We start from the raw sequence: 20,244 nt of genomic DNA, 5'->3' as shown, positions 1-20,244 counted from the left end.
GCATGTCACTCAGGTGTGGGACTGGCAGCCTCTTCAAGGGATGTCTCCTTTCCTTTCCTTTCCTCTGACCTACAGGTCTTGAGTAGTATATATCAGACCTAGATGGTAAGGCAGAAGAAAGGAAGAATTCAAGGCAGAGAGAACAAGGGCATGCCATACAAGCTGCCTGAGTTTTCATGGCCTGAACAAGGAATTTAAGCTAAAAAAAGAATGTTTTCTAATCTATAATCTATTAAACATTTAGTAACTAAAATATCTGGAGGAGAATCATTCCACTGTTGCATAAGGGGTTTAATCCATTTACCTCTAGCCTCATTATACTATGGACATTCAAACAGAACATGAGTCACTGTTTCTGTCTTGCCTGAACAACAACCACAGTATCGACCTGAGAACAGTATCCCTAACATACTTCCTTCAGAAACTGCAGATGGTAACGCATTTAATTTTGCGAGCATAATTGTGCGTCTATACCTTGGAATTGTGAGAGTTGACAGATATTTTGGTATTGCGAAGAACAGTGGGATACCCACATAGACAGAAGAATCTCAGCAGATGGTACTGTTATTACCAATCTCCATAATCAGCTGTTGTACAATAGTTGTACAAGCTAAAGGCCATCCTAATGCCAAAACTACATTCTCTGGACTCCCCAAAATATTCATTTTTTCTGCTATAGCCTGATTTCATGAACTGGAGAAGTTATCTGATTACATATAACGTAATGAGCTTTTATCCTCTGTCAACATTATTTTGAGCTCGGATTTAAGGCCAATATCCAGGCTCTGGCTTCAACAGAATGCTGACCGAGTTCCAATCTAAGGGCTCTTCAAAGGAAGAAGGCAGTGGCAAGGAAAGCTGGTAGACCTAGATAGTACTAGACGCTTGTGATTTTTCCCACCTAACTTACCTACCCCTGTCCCCAATCAGGTAAAATAAGCAGTTGAATAAATAGGGTTGCTCTGAGACATCTTTCTAGGAACCAGCACTTCGGAAGTGTTTCTCAGGGACTTGTCTTGCAACAAAGGGCAAGTCTTACAAATGGCATTCAACAAGGCTAGTTGTTGAATTAATTCAGTTTTGCAGGACTGCCCCCTTGAAATTTATAGGATGAATTTGGGGAGGTGGGACAGGCACTGCTCCGTATGAAAATGTAATGGCCAGTGGCTTCTTTGTTGGACTAAATAGACTAAATAATTCAGCCAGCATGTCAACAAGCACAGCAGAAAAGCTTGTAGAAGGGATCAGAAGCATCCTTTTACCTAGCAATGCAGCAGGGCTGTGAGCAGTGCTCCCTCTAAGCTGTGGAGTCTTACGAGCAAAAATTCTACTTTGTGAGCTACTGGCATTAAAGTTGTGAGCGAGCAATTTGGCTACTGCATAGTTTGCTCTGGAGCCATTCTTCCGAAGCTGAGGCAAAAACGTGCAAGCCAGAGGCTAAAAACTCAGCTTAGAGGGAACACTGGCTGTGAGTGAGGTTGATGAATAGGCAGTGAGGACACTTAGTTACACTTAAGCAGTGTTGATCACTTGTACACTTGTAGACCCATGGCCAATAGCCATTATCTATACTTGCTCCTCCTGCATAGCTTTTGAACACACACACAAATGAAGGTGACAGGCTGAGGTCACACACACACTAAATAATCCACTTTCAGTGCACTTTCCGACTGGATTTTGCCAGTTCACACAGTAAAGTCCAGTTGGAAAGTGCACTGAAAGTGGATTATTTAGTGCGGTGATCGCAGCCTTATTCTCCATCAGATCACTGGTCTGTCAAAATCAGTATTGTCTGCTCTGACATAAGCTCTCCAAGGTTTCAGGTAGAGAGGCCTTTCACATCTAACCCAATCCTATTGATTGGAGAGGCTGGAGACTGAACTCTTTACTTCCTGATTGCCAAGCAGATGCTGTCCCACTGAATCACAACCCCTCACCACTTCTTTGGGGAGCAGAATACAAACCTACCATGAGTATTTGGAGGACTGATGGTGTTGGTAAGGCTGGTTTCTGAACCTGGCTGCTGGATTTGGCATCCTTACATTGCCATGATGCTTTGGTTGGTTCTTCTAGGCCCTCAGTATGGCACACTGGAAAAAGCCTGGCATGCATTCCTGACTGCTGCAGATAAGCTCAGTGAGATCCATCTAGAAGTACGGAATCGCCTGGCTGGTGAAGACACAGACAAGATAAAGGCATGGCAGAAGGAAGCCTACCACAAGCAGATGATTGGTGGCTTCAAAGAGACAAAAGAAGCAGAGGATGGATTCCGCAAGGCTCAGAAGCCCTGGGTGAAGAAGCTGAAAGATGTGAGTGAGGGGTGTGGGTGAGAGGGGGAAGCAGCATCCAAGACCATGAATATACTCTGCCTAAGAATTGCGTTTATGCTGTGTCTTGCAATTGAATAAGCTGTATGGCCACTTAGCCATTGCATGTATTGGGCCTTTATGTTATAGGCAGGTGTTTCTGAGATCCTGACTCCAAAGCTTGCCAAATTTGGATGAGCTCGTGTAAAGCACAGCAGTCTCTTTCATCTGTGGGTATTATGGGAGGATGTCCAAGTTAGGAAGTGTTCTTTGTTAGGAAAGGCTGCAGCTCTCGGCATTGACAAAAAGCAGTTCTGCAGCTGTCTGGTACAATATTTAAAGTGATATCTGTGTTAGGTGGAAACTTCAAAAAAGAATTACCATGCTGCTCGGAAAGAAGAGAAGACTGCACAGACACGAGAGAATCATGCCAAAGCAGATTCTACCGTCTCACAGGAACAGATGCGTAAACTTCAGGAGCGTGTGGAGAAATGTGTGCAAGAAGCAGAGAAGGTACCTGATGTAGGAAGCAGGATTTGGGCTGAGGAGGAGTTTTAAAACACTGTGGGAGGAGGCAAAGGCCAACTTGGTTTTAGACACTGGTAGCTGACTGATTTTCTATGAGAGAAGGGGAAACACAATGCCTCAGTGAACTGATGTTCAGATTCTTGGGCCTTATCCTTGGGCATACCTTCAGCAGACAGAGAGTGCTCGGGATAAGACATTGAGGGGCTGGAGGCGCTGTTGTAAAGAGAGGAGGAGGTAAGTAGAGGATGGGCTGGGTGCCTCCCCTACATTGTGTGGGAAACTTTCCTGTGGGAGCAAGGGCTAGATAAATGAGCCACTGTACCCTGCTTCTCTGGCAAAATCAGCAACAAAAGATTTGCTACAATGGTCAAGTCACAGGCCCTTGTGCTTTTAGCTAAAGGGCAAATTTAGGCTAGTGTCGTACACTGAGGAGGAGCTGAGTAAGCCTGTTGGCTCATGACTGTTTGTTTTTCTGGCTCCCTGTAGTGCAAGGATCAGTACGAGAAGATGCTGGAGGAGTTGAACCGATACAACCCTCGCTACATGGAAGACATGGAGCAAGTTTTTGAAAGCTGCCAGGAGGCAGAGTGTAAACGCTTGTGTTTCTTCAAGGAGATGTTTTTGGATCTGCACAACCATCTTAACCTGTCTACCAATGAGAGGTGTGTGTGTGTGTGTGTGTGTGTGTGTGTGTGTGTGTGAGAGAGAGAGAGAGAGAGAGAGAGAACAGTTCTGTGCCCTGTGGATTCCACCGTGGCAGGGGAAGAGTTGTTGTTCAGTCCAGGAAGGCTAGCTGTATATAGAGATCTGTCCCATTGTGCATAGCACCATGCTAATGTAGCCGCTCAACAGAATTGTTGATGCCTTCTCCCTGCTTCTCTTCGTTGCAGCTTCCATGCACTTTACCAGGATCTGTATCAGGGAATAATGGCTGCAAATGACCACGAGGATCTGAAGTGGTGGCGCAATGTCCATGGGCCGGGCATGGCTATGAACTGGCCTCAGTTTGAGGTAGGATATTTCTGTCTCCGGCAGGATGCACTACAAAACCTCTCCTCCAAAGCATGTGTAATGTTGCCTTCTTTCATTCTACCTGAATAAATACTCTGCTTCTAGAGGAAAAAATGCTTTTTAAAAAATACAGCATAATATGCACAACACAGTGCGTGCAACCTAATAAAATGGTGGGCTCCGGAATACAGTCTTTATTTCCGAGCCCATTATTGTAAAAAGTATGTGAATGGCTCAAGTGTGTGTAAACAGAGCATGCCCTGGGTGGTGCTGATGGCCTTTGAGACCTACACATTCTTTAGCTGATCAGTGCTGTGGGTCCAGCTGTATCGATTTCTTGGCTAGGCCTGAATCAGCTGACACACTGTGTGTCTAGGAGGACTGGGGCATGTCCTATGAATTCTTTCCCTCGTATTCATCCCCACATCTCCTGAAAGCCAAACTGGTTGTGACTGTGACTGAATTTCTACTAAAGCATATTAGGGCCAGGTTGGAAAGGATATGTAAGTTTTGTCCATACTCCTCTACCCCACAAAAAAAACCACCCTCTTTGGCCCCAAGGTGAAGAACTAGGGCTTCTGGGCCTCCTGCTATGGTAGTAGGTATTCTACTGGCAGCCCTCAAAGTGGTGGCAGAAGGAAAATGTTAAAAAGTGACTTTGCTGATATCTGTACGATATATCCAGGGAAGACCCAAAAGTGACATTGGGTAGCTCTAGGAATTGCCCCAAACCCTATGGCTTTACTTCAGGGCATCCCTGGAAGTGATGTAGCAACATCAGTGATGTCACATACCACCTCATGTCCCCAACCTCCAACCCTCCCACTGCTTGCCAGGCATGGCTGGGCAACGCTATAAAGAACAGTAGGAGTGATGGTGGAACACACAGATTGGGAGAGAATTCACAACCACCTAGGCCTGGCTCTAATGCAGCTTGAAAGCATACTCACCGTCTTTAATAAGCATTTGCTGGTGACTCATTTCTGACCCTTGGGCCTACTGCCATCCTCCCTAGTATAACCCTGAGTGATAGTCTCTAGAACTGTCTGTTTTGTGTAATCTTTGCATCTTTTTCATTTGTGTTGGGAGGAAAGTATTCATTTAATTTTTTAAAAGGTTTTTGGAGCTGGGGACCAAATATTTTCTCCCTTCTAGGAATGGTCTCTGGAGACACAGCGACCAATCAACAGGAAGGAGAAAAGTGGGAAAAGTAATGAGGATGTGACCTTGACCAGTATTGTGCCAGCCGGGGATGGAGTCAAACAGACCCCTCCACAGACAAAGCAAAGGTAAAGGGAGCAGCTTGTGTCATTCAACCCCAGAGCAGGAAAAGCAACACTACTGGCAAGGTATATGAATTGTTGAGAATGGAGGATGGGAGACATTTTGCATGTTTGTCTCCCTCTTATGGCTTTATTAATTAGTGTTCTCCAAAGTGGAGTCCTTGCAAGTTGTAAGATACATGTAAAAGACGAATGGGACGCATCCTGTAGTCTCTTGTTGGGGCCAGCTGGGAGGGACACAGCCAGTGCTGGCATCCTGCATCTCTCGACTCCCCCCTGATGCAGCTATACTTTGATTTGTTCTATCCATTAACAGCCTCGTAGAGTGAGGATGCTGGCAGGATATTCCCACCCAGCTGTCACTGACCTTGGGAAATGCACTCTTCCAGCTGGAACTCCAGTAGGTCTGGATTCTCGATCTGCATTTGTTTCCTGCATTAAAAATGTTAGAAGTGCTTGGGTGGAATTTCCCTTATGGTCATGTATCCCTGTATTGAAGCTGGTAACTGCAGGCTTTCTGGATTTCTAGACTGTAATGTGGAGACAGACACATGAATTTCTGCTCTCCTGTACTACTCCTAGCTTAGAGCTCATCAGTGTAAAACCTGTTACGTTGCCATAAATGACATTTGGCACTAGAAGCAGAGAAATGTGGCACTGAGCTGTTCATCTGCCTTTCCCAGTTAAAGGCCTTATTTGCCAATCCACAGGTTTTCACACCGAGAAGAGCAAAACAGCCACCTCTATGATACCCTGAGGGCCTCAGCATGTATGAAGTTAGTATAAAGATTCTCCAGGAATGATCTGTATACAGGCTCTCTCCTATCTTTCTTTTCCTTGTAGCATCTTCTTGCCTTTTAGTTAAGGAGATGAGCACTGTAGCATACTCCCTTTTTCTCCAAATGGATTATACTGCCGCTCAGCCCTAATCTGGAACCACTTGGCATTCGTTATGGTGGTGCTGATCTTCACCAGATTTGCTTAAAGTTACATGATAAGTGGATCTGTTCAATGCTTACCATCTTGCTAGTTTTCTGATCTTTTTCAGACAAGACACTCACCTTTTCCACCTGTCTCTTATATATATCTTAAAGTATTCTTTTACTCATAGAAAACTGCATGATTTGCATGGGGTGGGTGGGCACATTTTTATTGTGAACATTTAAATTACCTTTCTTTTCATTCTCCCTCTCCCCATAAATGTCTATAGTGGGGGCAAAGAAGATATCTCGGAGTGGTCAGATGAGGACACTCCAAAGAAGTGCCTGGAGGTCAATGGGCATGAGGAGGACATAAAGGTACCAGGCGTACGGGTGCGAGCACTGTATGATTACGCAGGACAAGAGGCTGATGAGCTGAGCTTTAAAGCAGGTACAGATGCACTAACCTTCTAATTTGCCTGCCATTCTTCTCTTGGGCTGATGGATGGAAAGTTCCCTTTAAGATCTGGATGGGCCCTGGACTCTTCTCACCAGGTTTCTGAGAGAATCCTACACAATCATTTTATTGAGCTGTTCAGGAAAGGAGCTGGCAGTCTGTGCTTAAGGGTACTGCAGAGGGGTGGCTTAGTAGTGAAATGCAGAAGTATTGTTTGTTCCCCCAAAGCAAAAGTTTATGGGAAAGGCACCAATCTGGCTGAGAGGATAATCTGCAAAGCAGCAGTGGAGTCTCTCTAAGCTGCCATTCCTGAGTCTTCTCGTGCATAGCCAGGACAAATTCTGACAAATTATTCTCCTGCATATTTCCATGTAAGAAAAAAATTAGTTCTGTCAAAATATACCAGTGTTTAGTGTAGTGAAGTGACTTTACTTGCTCACACTGCTGGAGGCACAACCAGACTTCAAGAAATGATCTCCAAGCCTGCTGCAAGTTCGAGCTAGGAAGCTTCCAACAAAAAGAAGTAAACTCTAGAATCGGGGTGGGGGGTGGGGGCTACTAAACACAAGGTGACCTTTTAAATGTAAGCCGCATGTGCCTAGTTAGGTGGAGAGGTATCATTCATTCCAAACAGTGATGTGATAAGCTGAGCATTATCACTCCTTTGCATTCTTGGATTTCTGGGACCATGGTAGTTGTTAGTGTTAGGTTTGCTGTGTGACTAGTGGCTCCACAGTGACCTTAAGGGACTGACTGCTATGTGACTAGTGATCTGACCCCACCCAAAGTACAGTAGAAGATGAAGAACATGTAAGAATTGTATCTGACAGCTTCAATATATTGAGGAGTGAAAAGGGACCATCTGGATCTTGGGAACATCTTTCTTTTTATTCCTGCTTTAACTTTGTTATTTTTGCAAAAATCTGACTCTCTTCTTGCAGGTACTAAAATCTTTTAGACCCAGCAGTGGGACTGCATGAAGCCTATGTCTCAGCTGCTTAGTTGGTATTATTAAATGATGGAGTACCACAGGAATCTCTAGCATGAAGGTCAAAGATGACTGTGCGAATAAAACCGAATAATTCCTGGTTGCTAGTTGTGCACACCAAGTTCTGCCAGTATGTGGGCATGGTTTGGAGTGAACTGGGGGTGCCAAAGTACAAGATGCTTTCCCATCTTCTCCCACAGGAAAAGATAAGAAGGGGAGGGGCGCTGAGCTATTTATATTCCTGTTCTGAAAGTGATCTGTTGTAAAACTAGTATACCTGTCAAAGAATAATTCAACATTTTCTGTTTGGATTGTAGGCTTCATAGCATATGCTTAATTTGGTCACTCCCTCTTTTATGAAACTCAGGTTGGCACATCATCGAAGCACACTTATTCTATATAAATGGTATCATAATTTGCCTCCATATTAAGTAAGGCCAATCGCTTACATTGATGGTCCAAAAGATAAGCAAGTTCTTGTTGCTGTTTTCACTATGTACTATTTTTAAATCGACATTTCCTTTCAAAAGTGGAGGAGATAAAAATGGTGGTTGTCTTGCGATTTTTGTGGCATGCAGAGGTCAGGATGGTGTTGTGCCTCTTGCAAGTAGCCCTTAATGTCACTAATTGCTGTGTGTGAATCCTGCATGGCTGTTTAAAATGCCAGAGCTGACTCTATAGGACTGTAGCCAATTGAAGAGGCACAAAGATACTGGAACTGAACCCAGCTGTTGCTGCCTGAGAGCTGTTTCTCTAAGATGCTCCTCTGTAGAATGGTCTTGTTGCAACAGACCCACTGTAAAACGGCTGGGGTGGGTGGGAATAGAGGCTGACACTGATGATACTTGGAAAGGGACTCACTGGATTAAATTGAACTGACTAACCTTCCTTAGGCTGGAGGAAAGCCTCGGACTTTGTTCAATGCTTACTATTTCTGCCCATGGTGTACATGTGCTGGAAACTGTGGAAGGCAGGAAGAATATGCTCATGACACTTTAGTGAACACCTGGTCAACAGATAAGAGTGGGTTGGTGGGTCTTTGTTTCAATTATTCTGAGTCTTTTTTTTAATCTCTAGGCGAAGAGCTAATGAAAATCAGTGAAGAAGATGAACAGGGTTGGTGCAAAGGCCGGCTTCAGACTGGTCAGGTTGGACTGTATCCTGCTAATTATGTTGAGAAGATCATTTTGTGATTGCTTACTTCCCCCCCCCAACCCTTTTAAGGTGTGCGTCTTGCGTGCAATTCTGCCAGAGGCCACTAAATCATTGGCCTTCCACTCGCATTGAAAACCATGTGCAGCATGGACTGCTTGAGGGCCCTCTTCTCTTGTAACCAATGCTTCATTTTAAACTTCTAGAAATATGGTGATTTTTCTAATAAAGATGTATACGATTTTCTGAATCTGAGTGTTGTAAGGGATTGATGGTGGAACAGGGACACTACATGGCAAACGGCTTGAAAACCTTTTTTTGCTTAAAGAAACAATGAGAAGACAACAACAGATCTCTTGTAGCTGGACAAGAGGATCCAGCCCTGGTCCTTGAAGCCAACAGTGATTGTTTTAGAAACCCTCTGCAAAAATGGCAGCTCTTTTGAAATTTACTCCACAACTCAAACCCAGCTGGCCATTTTGGCTGCATACCCACCACTCCTGCTGGAAATACAGTGATCACCAACCATGCATCCATAACCTATTATCAGCTTTTATTACTGTCTTGCTGAGTTTTCCACCACGCTTTCAGTACAGAACAAATGAATAAGTTGCAGTACAATGCTGTGCAGAGTTAGTCCAGTCTAAGCCCATTGACTTTAATGTACTTAGAATGGAGTAACTCTGTTTAGGGTTGCATTGTTGGACACCTTCCCTAATTCCTGTGGTGTCCTGATAAATATTTTTGAAATTAAATACCTTGTAAGGATCCTGAATTAAAGTGAGATGTACTGCAAGATCTTTTGTAGGTAGAGTTTCTTGGTTTCTGTGCTGATAGGGGAGGAAGGCTGGGGGGAAAAACCACAGGAGTTATACAATATAGGAAAGGGGCAGAAAAACACACTACAAAGAGAGGAAGATGACAATCAGTGCTCAACTTCCTGTATGCTGCAGAAAAACTGTCATGGCTTTTGGTGGATGAAAGAGAGACTCGATTTGGGACTATCGTGATGAAATTCCTTCTCTGGGTAAAAAAACAAAAATGTGTTGCAAAGCTTACGTTGGACAAAGATTCAGGAACTGGCTGAAAGAATTAGAAAAATGCTAATAGGAAGAAAACGACTTTGTGAATAAAGATGTGGACAGGTCTGCACAATCTGGATCAACTGGTTTGTAAAGTCAACATTTTTCTAGATGCTTTCCATGCCTCTTATTATTTAACAATTAAGTTCTTAAGGTCTTTGTGATGGTACTGCTGTTTTCTGTGTTGTAAGAAAATTCTTTAAGCTAATTCTTATGGTTTGTTTTTTATTCTAAAACTACATTTAAAGCTTAGATTGCAACAATATAAAAAAGCTGCAGTAAGAGAAATCCAGACTTACTTATTCTCTTAAGAGGAAGACACATCCTTTATATTACATGCCCCTTTAACTTTGGAACTTTATGCTGAAATATATAGGGAATAGAGATTTATGGCTTTACCATTCTGACCTATGGGTATGAGCCTATATTTTCTCCATAAGAAATAAATGCATACAACCCCATCTTATCCTTATTTACACAGAAGTAAAATTCCAGTCAGTTCAATACGGCTTATTCAAGTAAGTATGCGTAATAGTCCTTAGTGCATTGCTGGGAAAAAGTGAACAAAAGACACCAGTGAAGCACAACAGATTATGAATATCTGCAACTTCAGAGTCCTCTGCAGGTATCCCAGCACCAGTGTTGTAACTAAACGTGCTTCAGACAAACTGTTAGTAACAAGTCAGAGATTTTTCATTCATCAAAAAAACCTAACATGGTTGAGTTTAAGGAACACCAAGATAACATAGGTGAAAAGATTCTTTGGTTCATTTATGCCATAAATTCTCCTTTTCATATAGTTAAACCTTTCATTGACATGGTTGAAGGATAACGTCCAGGCCACACTCTACCTGTTAGTGCAGACATCAGTGGAAGATTGTTAGATATGTTATAAAAGAAGGAACTTAGACCATGTACAAAGAATGTTGATGGGAAGTTTGCCAGTTACAGCCCTCAGTGTACACAATGATCCAGTAATATGTCCTTGTGTGACAACAGAAAATGGGATTGTATATCTTTCAGAAACTAGAGATATATCAGGAAATGCCTACAAAACAGAGTATTAAAAGTGATGGCAGTAACTGGACTAAAATACATGCAACTTTGTCACTGACAATGCTGCAAACATTGCAAAGCTGAACAGATATCTAAAAGAGAAAAATGAAGGATTTAAAAACCTAATCTGAAAGGCTGTAGTGCCCATTTAATGCATATTTTAAATAAAAAGTACTTCTGCAATTTTAACATTTTCATTTGTTCCTGGAGAACACTTTCATAACAGTGATTTTACTTCCACTTCATTTAAAAGAACAGGAGAAATTCTCCCGCAAGAAATGCAATGGAATTGCTATGACCTGAATAGCCCAGGCAAGTCTGATCTTGGAAGCTAAGCAAGGTCAACTCTGGCAAGTACTTGGATGGAAGACCTCCTTGGAATACCAGAGGTGGCAGGTGGGGGGGCAGGCTTTATTCAGCCACCTCTCTGAATATCCTCCAGGCCCCCTCAGTCACCAGAGGTCGCCATGACTTCCAGGTGCACTCACATGCATGCACACACATATGAAAAAATACCCAAAAAAATCCAGTTCCCCTTCCAAGAAATGCAATGGAGTTCAGTGGTTGGTTGAATTAAAAATTCATTAAGAACCGGCTTATTCTTTCCGAATTGTGATGAAATTTTTGACAAAATAGATGGAACTGTTTCAGCCATTGGATTTAACAGATGCTCAGTATACTAAAGCCTATAACTATAGTCATGGACAGACATCAGAAAGATAAGCTGCTACATTGCTGATGCTGCTGACATCTGGAGGCACTCCAAGATACTAAAGAAAGAAATGACTACCAATAAAGTTAAACTATAGGCAATACAGAATGGAACACTACACTTGCTGTGAAGATTTCTCTTACTTGAAGCAGAGGAGGACACGCTGGGTGCGTTCAGACGGGGGATTTACAACGGTATAGGTGCCGGTTCCAACCGGTGTACTTACCGGCTTTCAGACGGTGAACATCTGCCTCCCGTCCCTAACTGTTGTAAATCCCTTTAAACCGTTGCACTCTGCCACTAGGTCCCCAAGTGGTGGTATACTGAGTGCAACGGTTGCTTTCGATGTACCCCTCCGTCTGATCGCTCTCTGATCGCTCTCCACCGTTGTCTAGGCATTTCCGTCGGAAGCCTGAGGCTTCCGTTTCCCCCCCGCCATTTTTTTAAAAAAACTGAGCGATATGTCTTTGCCCTGAGCGTTTGTCCGGGACTTCAGGGAGGCCAGTTTGGTCTTTAAACTTTAAAGGTAAGTGTGACGACTCCTTAACTGGGGAGGTCTGGGTTTACTTTAAAATGTTCTTTCTGTTTTGTTTTTACTGTATATATCCGGCTGCCACCAGGAAATTTTAAAAGGATTTCCAAACCTTTATGCTTTCTCTATTTCTGGGTAGGTATGTCGAGGGTTTTAGGCGTTCGAGGTACTATGTGTTTCCTGGGAAGAATTGATTTAGTACTGGTATCTTAAATAAAAGTAGATTTATTAATATTTCACACACTTTTCTCTCTTACTGACAGGGATCTGGGCATGTAACTTAGTAACACTTTTTTCCTTCAGGCCACATACGGTTACTGTTTCTTTATACTTCAACTTTTCATAACACGCACAAGACTTCTCTCTCTCAGACCTTAAAACGAACAAACTGCTTAACTCTTTTACTACACAGAACCAAATTATCCCACACAGGGATGAGTCTCCTTCAACTCCTATACATAGCTTAACTGAACTTCAACTGTCTTCATCCACAGTCATATCTCTAACAGTCACTCCAGATAGACATTCCAATCATCCACACAGCATCCATTCCAAAACCCCGCCCCCTCTCTGTCACTCACCAATCATACCACTTGCCGGTTTCAAGCACTCTAGATTATCACACAGCCAAGCAAACCAAACTTTTAAAGACACACACACAGAGTTAAACATGAAATCATTACAGTAAGTCCTTACCTTTAAAGTTTAAATGTAATGTGGGGTGTTTTGAGCATGCACAAAGATCGCCATTCTGTGAATGGCTGCCTATGCGCATGCTCAAACTTTGTTTTTTATTTTTTTTAAAAACACAACGCCGACACCAGCAGTGTGTGAGCGGGCATACACCGATGGGAGCCGCAAAATGGAGGTAAGTGTGATCGGGTTTCAGCCCGCCATTTTTATGCCGGCTGAAACGCCGCGTCTGAACGCACCCTCTGAGACATTTGGATACTCTGTTTCCCAGAGTCCCTGAAGGCAGGAAGTGGGTTGCTGTTTTCTGTCTTCAGTAGGAAGGGAGTGCCTGCCACCTTCACTTCGGAAACTTCCACAGCTCAGTCCCTGGCTGCAAGGTGTGTCTCCCAGAGACCAGAATACCTGGTCTTTAACTCGGGGGGGGGGGGATATTATTCAACTGGACTACAAACAAAGAAGAACAGAACAGGGAAAATAGTCAACTGTTTTGGGGAAAAAACACGAAAAACAATGAAGAATGTCAGCATTGAGGTTGGCCTGGCAGCCATACCGTCTCCCCGGACAAGTCACAGATATCTCATCGATCAGGGTGGGTCTGGAATGTTCTCTATTTCAAGTAAAAGGAACCTTCATGGTAAGTCCAATCTTCTGTTTTCACTTGAAGAAAGGAGGACATTCGAGGTGTTTGGGATCTTACCAAGCACTTCATTCAAACAGGAGGGAGAACCACCAACCAATCCTACCCTTTAAAGTCCCATGACCTGTTGTAGGGCCCATCAGCCAAAAGCTGCATTGGATGAGGCAATGGAGTCCATTTTATGATGCATAATGAATGTGGTCACTGATGCCTGAGTGGCCAACATGCAGGTGCTGACAATGGAGGCATTTGTATTGAAAGCTACTGCCAAAGTAGCTGCACTCTTTATTTAATGTAATGTAATGCTCTCTGGTGCTTGCAGATCTTAAGAAGAATATGCTACTGCTATACATTTCCTTATCCACGTGTTAAGGGTAAATTGGAGACCTTTTGCCTTGATCACAGGATGAAGGGCTACAAACAGACAGTCCGACTTTCTGAAAGACTTACTGTGCCTAATGTAGATTTGTAGAGCTTATTTAGGATCCAAATAATGCCAGTTCTTCTCTTTTGGGCGGGATGAGGACTGATGAGCAGTGCATTTACCTTTGGCATAAAGGTGAGGTCAGTACAGAGTATTGGCAGTTCCAGATGTGATGTCCCCTGTCTCAGACCTCCAGACTGAGTGGCAAGAGAGGCTAGATAGCTAAAAAGACACACTGACCTTTACTCTTCTGCCACTGTCCCCTTTGAAATGCAGACTGTGTTTTCAGGGACCATTTCCCCTTCCTTCCTGTCTTTCACTCAGATGAAGACAAGCTCTCTCCCTGCACGCACCGAGAGAGAGACATGCTGTCCTCTCTTGGCACCATGAGGCAGATGGCCCTCTCACCACTTCCATCTTTTAGCTAGTAAGTTTATCATTTTCTATTCTTTCCTATCCAAAGTGTACTTCACAAATAAAGAGAAAAGTATTTCTCTTCTAAACTTGCCACATTGCTCCGTGTAGCTTTGTAAGCCCTTAGCTGTGGAAAGTACACCCACCTCTGACACCCATCAGGCCAACATAACATCCACTAAGAATAACACCTTGACGGTAAGTAACTTCAGTGGAACCCTTCTTATTGGTTTGAATGGAGCTTTGGCAAGGGCTTGCAATACTAAGTGTAGTCTCCAGGAGGGAAAACAGTGTATAGCTGGAGGATGTGTGAGGGAACCACCCTGCAAAAAATGACATTAAGCTAGGGCATTGAGACAGAGCAAATCCTTTGATAGGGGACAAGACAGTCTATGAAGCAAGTTTGAGCTAAGTCCTTGAGATACACTATCTTCTAGAAATGACATGATTTGAGGTAGACTTGAGGGCCCTGGATCACTGCCTTTCCTCCTACACTGCCTTAGATAAGCCTTCCAGGGGCAGTCACACAGGCGTACATTTGTCTTCTAGTAGAAAAGATCATGTTTGTTACCTGTTTGAGCTTTTGGCAAGATTTCCCACTCAAAGTCCAAGCAGTCAGTTTGCACCAGCTGGGATAAGGATGGGAAATCAGACCTTGTGTCAGCATGTCTGGTGACACTGGAAGCTTCCATGGTCATTGTACAGACAGAGACTGGAGGCTCAAGAACCGCAGTCTCCTGGGCTGTGCTTTGGCTATGCAGATCAGGCTCATGGCCTCCCAGTTCAGCATTCTCAAGATCATGGACAGTAATTGGGATGGGAGGGATGTGTACAACAGGCCCCCTGGCCACAGATTGACATCTGTATGGCGATGGAACAGAGAAAAGACACAAGGGAACTTGGTGTTCTCTGCTAATGCAAAGAGGTCTATTGTTGGCTGTCCAGATTTCTTTGTCAGCTGTTAAAATAGATGGCTCTTCAGTGCCCATTCCCCAGGGTCCAGATGACTGTGACACTGACTGAGCCAGTCCACCTGCATACTGAAGGAACCCCTTATGTATTCTGCCTGCAGATAGGCTAGATGAATCTCAGCCCAAGACAGCAGAGCTGCTGCCTCCTGCTGGTGGTGCCTGGACCTGATGCCTCCCTGACAGTTTATGTCAGCTTTTGCTGTTGTTTGGCTGTCTGAACAAGGACAATGAGATTGATAATCTGATCCTGGAAGTGGACTAGGGTCAAATGAATAGCCCAGAACTCCAGTGAGTTTATACCCTGAGAGGCCTGTACCTCATGTGCTCGTTGAGGAACTTGAGATGCAGGATGGCCCTCCAGTTCCCATTGCATTTTGGTACCATGAAGAAGACTGAGTAGACACCTGAGTGTTTTAGGTACGATGGAACTGGTTTGGTTGCTCCAAACTGCAAGTGATCTGTGAGTTTAGGAATCTGTTCTGTGGGGTCCAGATGAATTTAATTGAGTATCCATGGGAGATGGTCTCTTGTGCTCATCTGTTAGATGTAGAGAGCCTGGGCAAAGAATTGTAGTAGCCCTCCCACCAGCAGCTGCCTGGCATCAGTTAATCTATGGACACTTCATTGTCTTGCCTGGGGCAAGGTTTTGACCAACAGTAGATTAAATAGTCTGTATCCTTGTCTGGATCTGGACCAGCAGGACTTCTTTAGCAGTTACAAAAAACTGAGCAAGAACTGATGTGACCAAAAGGACTGGGAGCCATATTGCTTGGATTTCCTGTCACTTCTCTTACTTGAGAAGTGCTTGACTACCTACTTGTCTTTTGTCTCCACTAGACTCTGAGTGAGATGGTCACCAAAAATCTTTCCTCCTAGAAATAGCCCAGTAGCTAAATTAGTCTTTTTAGAGGCATTGGTGCTCCAAGTCTTAAACTACAGATTTTTGCAGGCTATGACTGCAGAGGCCATGGCTGTGGCTGAAAACTTCACGAAGTCCAGGATAGCATCTGAAATTAATGAAGCAAATGGCTCTTGGTAGCTTGTGGAACTAAGCTGACCAATGGTTCCTCTAGTGCGAATATTCCCTGAACAATTTTCTTAATGAAAGGACACAGGCCCTTGCTATGAGGGAAGTGGCTGCTAAAGTTTTTATAGATAGAGCCATTACCTCATGGGAACTATGGAGAGTAGTATTGCTTTTGCAGTCAGTGGTGTCCTTTAATGACCCCACACCCTCTCAGGGCATGTCCAGACTGGAAGACAGGCTTGCTACAGGGGTATCCATGTTGACATATTGTTCGGTATGGGGACAAGATGACAGCCTGGTAAGGTTAAATGGTGTAGATCATCCTGATCTGGCATGACAGCAGAGTGAGTCACATGATATGTCACCAGGTACAGGTTGCATCTCAGCTGCATCAGCCACAATGATGTCACCATGATTCAGCACTAGGTCCTGATTGGTGCTGTGTATGTATATATTGTGAACAGTGCTGGAGTAGTCATTCACTCTGGTGAATGCCTTGTATGCGGAGCACTCTGTAGGATTGTATGGTGATTTGGAGTCTGAGAGTACTAAGAGACTGTGTAAATATCTGTGTAAATAAATCCACTGTGAATAGTCAGCACTAGCCAACCTGGTACGTGTGGTTACTAGACGCTTCAACGCTAACAATCCATTGTGGGAAATTGGAGAAGCCCGTTGACCTTAGGAGAGAAGGAGTATAGCTTCCTGGAGTATAGCTATATGGAGCCTCTGGGTGACTGGCATGGCCCAATCCTCTTTGAGGGAGAAATGAACACCTCTCCTAGTTTCTTAGTATCAGACAGAACTTCAGTGTCCCCCTTTGGGTCAGCGAGTTGATCTGCCTTAGGGACCAAGAGCTTGAGCGTTTTAAGTTCCCCCACTGAAAAAAGCTGTGGTGGACCGCACTTTAAAAGCTTATGTGCTGTATAAACATGTAATGGACTGTGAAGGGTTAATGCCTCACAGAGCCAGAGAGCCTTGAGTGACAGGTTGCTCCTAAGGCATTTGATTGGCTAGCATCAGTGGAGAAGAAAGACTTGGGAACTAACTGAAGAAGAGATTGGATTTATACCCCACCCTTCACTACCCAAAGGTGTCTCAGAGCGGCTTACAAACTCCTTTCGCTTTCCCTCCCCACAACAGACACCCTGTGAGGTAGGTGGGGCTGAGAGAGCTCTTGACAGAAACTGCTCTTTTTCAAGAACAGCTCTTATCAGAACTATGGCTTGCCCAAGGTCATCCAGCCAGGTGCAAGTGGAGGAGTGGGGAATCAAACCCGGTTCTCCCAGATTAGAGTCTCCGCACTTAACCACTACACCAAACTGCTGAAGATAACTCAGTTTGAATTCAGCCCTGACTATGGAAAGTTTAGCTCTGACTGAAGACAGTTTCATACTGACTGAAGACTGGGAAGGTTGGCAAGGAGGAGTGGGTGGATCAGTGAAGACCCCCATTCAGGCCAGGAAAAGGGATAGATCTTCTAGAGAAGAGGTTCCCTGCCCAGTTGAAAGGGAGGTATCTCTGAAGAATGGAGTGATCTCTGATGTGCTCAGAGAAGGATTCTGGGTGCTTGTTATTGTATCCCTGCCTTCTGAAACCTGGAGAGTCAGTTAAATTCTAGAAAGTGAACTGGAGTGTTTAGGAAACACTGAAATAAAAGCCTCTCATTGCAAAGATTCTAACACTGTGTGAAAAGCTTCAAAACTCTCAATTGCTGGAAACATATGAACTATAATTTGTGAAAATATTGTTACCTCAAAATTCGTATTGATTTACCTCAGACATTTTACCCCAATCTTTCCCCCTCTACATTGAATAAAATATTTGATTTCTTTTTGAACATTATAAAGCCTCTCATGTGCCATTTCAGAAGTTCAGAGGATGATCATGTCTCTTCCCTCAAGTTCCTAGGCTGAGCCAACATAAAAATACAATAAAGTGAAAGGGTCATACAGCCATATATCTTCAGATGAGAAGAAAATAAATGAAGAGGATGCTCAGTCAGAAAGGAGGAAATAACGGAGGAAAAAATCCTATGTCTGAGTGAGGAAATGGGGCTAGGTTGTCATGAAGCCATTCAGAATACTGCTCCTGGTGGGAGAGGGTCATCCTCATCTGACAATTCTCCCTCATCCCTACCTAACTCCTGGTCTGATTTCGTTGAGAAAATAGTCCTCCTCTTGTCTCTGGGAAGAAACAGTGTGGGGATGACCTATGGAGTGCTTTCTAGCAGTCCTGGAAGGCCCAGTTTGGTAGAGGCAAATTGTTTTGGATCTCCTTGTGTTGGAAGTCAAGGACTGTTTTTGCTGTCTCCTGCCTCAGACTTCAGAGAAAGATTACAAGAGAGTTAGAGAGATAGAAAGGTCAGGACACAGAGCATCCTTTCCTTCTGTTATCTGAAGTCTAGATTGCTATACTATTCTCAGGGACTATTTGCTTCCTTCTGGCATCTTCCCCCTTGCCCACACTGCATCGCATCTTGGCAACATGAGAGCAGGATGCTTTCCTGTATCTCAGACCATCTAGTTTAGATTAGGTTAGAGAAACTATCTCTCCACTTTCCTGTCTAGTATGGAGTTCCTTAAATAAAAGGACTTATCAGTTTTCAAATACAATGAGGCTCAGTATTACTTTATTTTACATGCTTGCACACACACACACACACACACACACACACACACACACACACACACACACAGAGGGGCTCTGCTGTGTTAAACCTTGGGTGCTCTGCTAACCACAATTCCTAATACTTTGCAAAGCCTACTGTTTGGGAGGAACCCAGGGACAGGGAGAGCAGGCACTCGGCTGCTGTATTTTTCTAGTGGATTGGAAAACATGCTGCTCTTTGATCTCCCACTGCCGATTTACAAATTGCTCAATTCAAGCTTACAAGCCTAGGGGCACAGAGAAATCGTCCTCCCCCCTCCCCATTTTGGGGGATTGCAGGGATTCCTCCCCTACTTAGAAGTTAGTTTTTATACTCCTTTTTTCTCTACCTGAAGTAGTCTCAAACCAGCTTACAATCGCCTTTCCCTTCCTCTCCCCACAACAACAGGCACCTTGTGAGGTAGGTTGGGCTGATGGAGTTCTGAGAGAACTGTGACTGGCCCAAGGTCACCCAGCAAGCTTCATGTGGAGGAGTGGGGAATCAAACCCGGTTCTCCAGAGTAGCGTCCACTGCTCTTTAACCACCACACCAACCACTTCTGCAGAATATACCTGTTCCTCATTGTCTACAGCCCTGGCCAACTCCCCTTACCATGTGCAAGCATCTGCTGGGCACACTTGGCTTTTCATGCCAAAAGTTATATGGCCATCCACATCCTCTTCTGAGCCCAAACAAGAGGCTGTTCTTTGGAGGCTGGGTGGGATGCTAAGCCAGCATTTTACAGCAGTAGCTTCCTTGCAGGCATGAAGGAACTTTCATTATTTGGTGGTATTCATTCCATTCCGAAATTAACCAGGAGTGAAAAAAGCAGGAAAACTCGTATTTCAGTTTCAGTCTATGAATGAAAATGACAGCAGGAATTATGCAGATAATGAAATTTAGTTTACATTTAAGGTGGTTTAGTTAAAATTAGACTGTTGTGTCTGCAATTTATTTCTAATTAACATTCTTAAACTACCGTGGCTTGATGGAGATAATAATCAAAATTATCCATTTAAACTGTTATGTACGATTTTCTAAAATTAGGAAAAATCAAATTACCTAAATTACATAGAGTACACCCTCCTCAGCAGTGTAAACTAGACACATTTGTGTCCAGAACTGTACATTGCTTATGTAGAAAAAGTATTAATGGTAAACTTGATTTAAATCAGCTCTTTTACTTGGTGACTTGAATCATGATTTAAATGTCCCCCCTTTAAAGAAAAGGGCTTAGAATTCTCTGCCTGCTCGGGTCTCCTAGAACACAGGCACAGACTGTAGCACCGCTAATTGACATTGCTTCCAAAGGCCATGTGCCTGAGACCTTGGAGAACCACTGCTAGTCAGAGGAAGCAAAGTTCTGTTCATATAATGGTAGTCAAAATAGCACTGACCCTC

The 20,244-nt window shown here is 43.7% G+C and overlaps 1 protein-coding gene across 5 annotated transcripts in view; it reads left to right on the top strand.

Moving 5' to 3' along the window:
- Positions 1-9,899, top strand: part of PACSIN3 (protein kinase C and casein kinase substrate in neurons 3) — a 40,059-nt gene extending 30,160 nt beyond the window's left edge. For 3 of the 5 annotated variants that reach the window (XM_015426410.1, XM_015426412.1, XM_015426411.1), the window contains exons 4-11: positions 2,074-2,309; positions 2,664-2,819; positions 3,321-3,496; positions 3,725-3,845; positions 5,001-5,134; positions 5,839-5,904; positions 6,339-6,499; positions 8,571-9,899. In XM_015426410.1, the coding sequence (XP_015281896.1) occupies positions 2,074-2,309; positions 2,664-2,819; positions 3,321-3,496; positions 3,725-3,845; positions 5,001-5,134; positions 5,839-5,904; positions 6,339-6,499; positions 8,571-8,686 (1,166 nt within the window). In that variant the 3' untranslated portion in view covers positions 8,687-9,899. The remainder of the gene's footprint in view (positions 1-2,073; positions 2,310-2,663; positions 2,820-3,320; positions 3,497-3,724; positions 3,846-5,000; positions 5,135-5,838; positions 5,905-6,338; positions 6,500-8,570) is intronic. The other 2 variants (XM_015426414.1, XM_015426413.1) reach the window with 2 other exon arrangements.
- The last annotated feature ends 10,345 nt before the right edge of the window (positions 9,900-20,244 follow it).

The sequence above is a fragment of the Gekko japonicus genome, unplaced genomic scaffold (assembly GCF_001447785.1).
Source record: "Gekko japonicus isolate JY-2015 unplaced genomic scaffold, Gekko_japonicus_V1.1 scaffold835, whole genome shotgun sequence".
Classification (NCBI taxonomy): Eukaryota; Metazoa; Chordata; class Lepidosauria; order Squamata; family Gekkonidae; genus Gekko; species Gekko japonicus.
Note: the sequence above shows the minus strand (reverse complement) of the source record. Positions and strands in the feature narration are given on the sequence as shown.